The sequence below is a fragment of the Rhinolophus hipposideros genome, assembly GCF_964194185.1.
Source record: "Rhinolophus hipposideros genome assembly, chromosome: 9".
Classification (NCBI taxonomy): domain Eukaryota; kingdom Metazoa; phylum Chordata; class Mammalia; order Chiroptera; family Rhinolophidae; genus Rhinolophus; species Rhinolophus hipposideros.
In genome coordinates, this window is record NC_138055.1 from 34,709,369 (window position 1) to 34,715,881 (window position 6,513).

At 30.8% G+C, this 6,513-nt stretch overlaps 1 protein-coding gene across 2 annotated transcripts in view; it reads left to right on the forward strand.

Moving 5' to 3' along the window:
- ETNK1 (ethanolamine kinase 1) overlaps window positions 1-5,744 on the forward strand; it is a 64,213-nt gene extending 58,469 nt beyond the window's left edge. For both annotated transcript variants that reach the window (XM_081058406.1, XM_081058407.1), the window contains exon 8: window positions 49-5,744. In XM_081058406.1, the coding sequence (XP_080914532.1) occupies window positions 49-121 (73 nt within the window). In that variant the 3' untranslated portion in view covers window positions 122-5,744. The remainder of the gene's footprint in view (window positions 1-48) is intronic.
- The last annotated feature ends 769 nt before the right edge of the window (window positions 5,745-6,513 follow it).

Below are 6,513 nucleotides of genomic sequence, written 5' to 3' on the forward strand. Positions count from 1 at the left end.
AGTTTTTCAGCTTTGACTAATTCTGTCATTTTTCTCTTTTCTCACTAGGTATGCAGTTGTTCGTTTTAACCAGTATTTTAAAATGAAGCCTGAGGTTACTGCATTAAAAATACCTGAATAAAGAAGAGATTTAATTATTCTCAAGTAGCTGAACAATGCTTGCGAATCTTTTCTTAAGAAATTCAGAAAAGCCAATACTTGTTAAAATTTTGTTATTTAATTTGGTTATCTTGCTTTATAAATTATGCCTCTAAACAACCACAGTCTATTTTTTAAATAGACTGAATGATGTAAAAAAATATACCTACTGCTGTCAGTATGTGATGGATTAGAAATTTGTTAAATCTGCAAAAAAGTATAAAGATGTCAGTTTAATCTTTGATAATTTAATCTATGTTATATGTGAATTATTTATTATAGTTGTAACATGATTCTGTGACTGCTTTCATCTGTTTCATCTGTTTAAATGTAATCAATGAAAATGGTCCAGAGAAAATTTTTTTTTGTTTTGCTTTAGTAAGATTAATTTTAGTAAACATTCTAGGTGTTCAGTGTAACCTTTTTATCCTGATGCACTGCAGTAAAATGGATCATTTACTCTTGAAATGCCAGACACTGATCTAGATAACTTAGGGTGTTCATTGAAAAATACCTGTTTAGGAAGGTGAAATATTAATAAATTCACTGTCTATGCTAGTGGTACATCTTATTGAATTGAATATTGGAAAGTTTCTTTTTGGGGAAATATATCTTAGAATTAAATTCCCCTCTCTCTCTATAGTCTGGCAATATACATATTAATATTTAATGTATAATCCAGGAATAGATATGAATGATTTTGTTACCAAAATCTGTAGTCAGTAATGTTCTCATATACTAAATATGGTTATTTACATTACTAGTTTAAGATTTTAGTATATCAAATTGTTTCTAACCAAAAGTTTTGTTACACTTATTGGGATGTTTTATGTATTTGTTTACTAAATAGTAGCTAGTAGAACAGTTGCTAATTTTGGAAACAAGGATAGAATGTTTATCACACTTGGGAACAAGAAAATATCATTTCAATTAATTCTTTTTACCCCTCCACCTTTATTTCTTATAGTTTGGTTTCATGTTTTAGTTTGGCTTCATGTCTTTAGAATGATAGCAAATGATTACTTGATTCATGTAGGTTCAGAGAAATAAGTTGAGGTGGTTAAAAGAATTAAATAAGGAACATTCAAGGCATTGATCTTATACACTTAAAATCTGATAAAACAAAATGTGAATTAAGCAGAAATACTCAAGGTAGGAAGTCTCTTGTTTTGATTTCTCTTGATTTTGTTTAATTGTGTTTTTTATTTTGTCTAGGAGTGTGAGGATGGTGATTTTCATATGGAAGGAAGTTAGATCTTTGGGTTGTTAAGTAGGCTTCAAGTTTTGAAGACTGTTGCATAGTCATGGTTGTCTTTACTTAGAAAATCAATCTGACAAGCTTTTCACTTTGGTCACATAAGTGCCCATGTACAAAGTTGGCTTAATGGATCTGCATATTCAGAATATGCAACTACAAATTATCCTCTGAGAAATCTTCTGGGTAGTCTGATGTATTATTCCAAATGACTTATATGCTCAGATAAATGCTTTAAAATACTTGGATTATCTCAAGATGTTTAAAGCTAATAAAGTAAATAGAAACACTTAAAGGCCATTTTAAATGGTAAATTCTAATTACATAAATAGAATCGTAAAATCTGTTTGTGTCTATAACAGTGTTAGACCAAGATTTGTTTTCTACCTCCCCGATGTTATAAATGTTCACTTCTGTTTTATAAACCATATTATACTGTAGAAGCAATAGAATTTTACCTAATTGACTGAATGGAACCAATTAAACAATTAATAGTTTTTTATATAATTTAAAGTGAACTTGAAAATTTGTTTTTGGGGGAACTTTCATCTGTGGTTGGCATATTTTCTTATAATGATGAAGAATATGTAATACTTTTGATTTTTTTTTTTCAACTTCTTAAAGTGCAACAGTATGTATTTTGGAGAACTGGGAGGAGAGATCAGTTTTCTACCTTACTCAATATTCTTCAAACTATTTTGAATAGAGATTCACTGAGCCATTGTTGGTAGACTGTGATAGCTGCTAACTGTGACACTATTATAAGCATTTCAGAGAGATTCATATAGAAGTAAATGTAAAGGGGAATAAAGGCTCTCACGTTAGCCCTGTGAGTATGCAGTGGGTCTTGGGAACAAAATCAGATATTTAAGGTATTTCCCCCACTCTTTGGCTAGATTTTGGGTGTTGTGATGCTCTCATTTCTGTATTGGTTTTTGGGATCATGCTATAGGCTAATAATAGGATTCAAAATTGTTTCTCTTTTTATTGACCATTTAAGGGATTCTCAAGGAAAAACATCTCTCTAAAATTTATCCTGTGGCTTTTAGAGATGTCTGTTGCCTTTTTATGTTAAGCTAAAGAACTTGAATGCCTTACCTAATAACTCAACTTGTAAGCTCATTTTGTAAATATGAAAATGGTTGTTAGAGAAGTGGCATTCATGTGCACTCATTGTTAGTCAATAGACCATAGTGGCCTGGATGCTTTAACAAGCAAAATTCCACAACTTTTTTTTTTTGTTCCTTACATACTTGTAAGATCTTTCCTGACCAGTAATATTTGATTTTTCCCCCACCTGACCCCATACTACCACCATTTTCTACAAATCAAAGAAATGTGGTAGTAAGTCATACTGTTCACATGATCATTTGAGATCAATATGAGCACAAAACTCATCAACTAGGTTTGCCTGGAATGTATATAAAACTGTAAATAAAAATTTGTAAATTAGTGTGAGTTGTATCTTGCATATGAGATTGTGTATTGTTTGTCATTCATTTTTTCGTTTGTAGAATTTTTTTCTGTAAGGAAATGATCCAGTTCTTTGGTTTTAGACTGGAAATAGTCAACAGTTCTAGCTGCACAGTGGGATAACAAGGGGAACTGGAAATAGGGTCTGTCAGTTTTTGTTAACGTCAGTACTTATTTATTTAGCCTCTCAGTGCCTAATATGACTTTTCGTCATTCTTGAGTTGTCCATTGGTTTTTGTGAGGTTAGATACCTGCAAGCAGTTAATTAATACACTGTTAGAGCTCCATTCTTTGAGTCATGATTCTAAGCTAAAGCAAATTAAAAATTTAATTTAATGGTTGCAAACTGAAGTATTATCCTTTTCCATCTTCAGGGTTTTTAACCCTTTTCTACAAAAAAACTTTGAAATATTAGCTATCTCAATACGAATCTCATATGTGCAAGAGATCTGATAAATAGTAGCTCTTATTTCACCTTAAGCATATCTCTAAATATAAAGTTGTTCAATAGGGATTGTAAAAGATAGAAAAGACGTAAGTAATCTTTTAATGACTGCTATTTCCGTTTTTGCTGGACTAAAAATATTTTAACTTCATAAATATGTTACTGAAGTTTCCAGATTTAAAGAAAAAAAGTTCCCCCAGACACTTTAAATTACAAGTTAAAAACCCCCTCACTTTAATAATTATATAGTTATTTCTTTTGTACATGACACAAAGCCTTCTGTACCATTTTTAATTCTTTCGTAATATAAATGAGAATACTATTAGTTTGATTTCTGCTTTAAATTGCCTTTAATAAGCATTTTATACTGCATTCCAAAGTGATATAGACTTAAGGTTTTAATATTAATCAGTCATTCAGTTGATAGACCAAGTTAACAGTGCTTTATGCTAGAAGCAGAGTTGTTTGTTATTGGCAGCAACTTGCACTTACTTTACACAAAAGGCAAACTCTATTATGCACAGAGGAAAATGGAATTCTGAGTAGGTGGTAAAGAAACTTCTTCATTTCAAAATTGATTTGCTCTGATTTTTTTCTTTAGTTCATTGGATTTGAGAATGTCCTTTGACTGGAAACTTAGTTACATGTTAAGGCAGTCTGTTTTGTTTTTGTCTCTTTTCTTTTTTTTAAAGAAATACATTAGTTTTATTGAACTGCCTGTTTTTCCTTCTTACCACCTGTGGGATTTCAGTGTTATGTCTTGGGTTTAGTGTCTTCAGACAGAAAAGTGTATCGGTTATTTTAAATGAATTTTTCCCGTCTTTAAAGCTTAGTCTGTAAAATGTGTTACTATAAAAGAATGCTTGCTTTTGCATCACTTAAATACTTGAAAACTGAAATTACTAAAATACATTACATAATAAATTAGACTTTCCTGAACAGTTTTTTTACACTAAATTTTTAATTTTCTAGATCATAATTTGAAATGGGCAGAGGATTTTGAACTATTTGAAAAAAAATAATAGTGCTTATAGAAAATACCCTTTTGTGTTGGAGACATCCAAAATGAAAGTTTTTGTTAGGTTTCTGTCCTGAAATCTGCTTTGTTTTGTTCCCTGTGCGCTTACTATGCTACTGATGTTACCAGCAGGTTAAAATAAAATCTGTGTTAATTATGAATCCAGTAGCTTTTCTAGTTATGAAAAATTTGTGTAAAGTACTCTAACCTTGTGTAGGCATATTTTTGTTTACTTCTTACCCATTAATGGATAAATACCATTAATCATTTTAACACAACGCTTAAAAGAAGTTTATAAAAATTGAAAACATTACATCTCGTGTCTGGACTAGTTAGTGAACGGTAAGAAAAGGCTGACTGATTTAAATTGTTTCATTATTTAAATTTAAAAACTCTTAAAGAAACTTTCAGAGATAGGTTGAGACCTGATGGTATCCATGTAAATTAGCTCCTGTGACCTGGAAAAGACTCCCCAAAAGCAGTGGAAGAGATGAGAGTATTTACTTCCCATGGCTGTAGTGTGCTGCTACTTCAATTTAGGTAGTGTCACTCTGAAATTTTTATTGTCCATTAATTTGAAGTTTTCTGTTATTTGTACTAAAGTAACTATAAATTGGTAGAATCTGCAAAGAGGAAAAATGTTAACTACTGTATTTAGGAGCTTTTGTACAGCTGGGTGAAGTTTCCATGCTATAAACTATTTGAATTTTAAAATATACTATTATAAGAAGGAAGACATGATATTATTCCATGTGCTTAAATGATAATTTTCTTAATGCAGTTTCAGAAGGAGGAAAACAAAATGAATAATTGTCATTGCGTTAGTTGTATGTTGAATTGGGGAATTGTGGCATAAAGCTTAAATTTGTGTTTATCAAATGTGAACCATAGTAGTATAATGCTGCTTTGTATATACTGTAAGTGCTACAAATAGTCTCAGCACTGAAAATGTATTGATACCTCTCAAATGAATGCAACTTTTGACGTAGTTGTTTTGATATGCCTCAGAAAGTATCTGAGTGTCTGAGAACTTGTTAATCTGTTTGGTAATGAAGATACTTCCTGTTTTTTGTTGCATATTTTCATGTTTAAAATGTAATTTTTACATTTTTACTACTGTTAATTTAAGTAAAATTTGTTCTGTGGATAAAATGGGGTTGCCAGTAAAGAAAATTAAAAAACAGCCTCATTCATGTAACTGCTTAAGTAAAAGTACATTTTTCTTTATGTTCATAAACTTTTAATGAAACTATTTCTGTTTAAACATAAGTGATGTTTAGACTTTATTTTTGTTTAATAAGGCCATTTACCATTGATTAGATGAAGGAATGTATCTTTTTGAAGAGATTTATATTCTGTAAATAAAGAATTGGTTGTAACAATAAAGTTGGTTCTAACTGCAGTGTATCCATAAATCTTGTTTCAATTTTTGTGTTTTTTTTTGTGGAAAAGTAAGCTTTTCAAAGTTAATGTATAACTTTATATTATTTGAAGTGATTCTTTAATTTCTAATTCTCTGGTTTTATAATAAAGTGTTAAAAGGCTTTGAAAAAAGTTTACTTTCGAAAATTTGGTTTGGTGAATGGAATATTACATAATTTAGGAACAAATTCTGTTTACCTAGTTTAAAAATCCATTGTTCTTCTAAATAGTATACTTTGTGTTTTCACTGTGCTTGGAGCTGAAAACATGAATACAAGACACTGGGACTTAGCAACTACGGTCTAGGCAGGGAGTATCTATTCAACTAGCTTTTATTAAGCTCTTTCTAATCAGGTGATGTGATAGGTGATGGAGATACAAAGATAAAATACACTCTCTACCTTCAGGTAATGTTTATCATAAGAATTCTCCATAACAAGTGTGTGTGTGTGTGTGTGTGTGTGTGTGTGTGTGTGTGTGTGTGTGTGTTTCATAAAGTGTTTTCTAGTTTGCGTTTGTGTGGTGGTTTCTAATGATCAGATTGAGGTTACATCTATGTATTTCCAGCCAAAATACTATGAAAGTGATGTGTCTTTGCTAGGGTATCATCTCCAAGGAACTCAATGTTGATGTTGATTTTGGACACCTGATTAAGTGTACTGTGTCTTCATTGAACATTTATTTTCCCTCCTTGTGAATAATAACCTACGGTGAGATACTTTAAGATTATTATTTCGCTGCTTTTCCAATATCCTTTCTCCC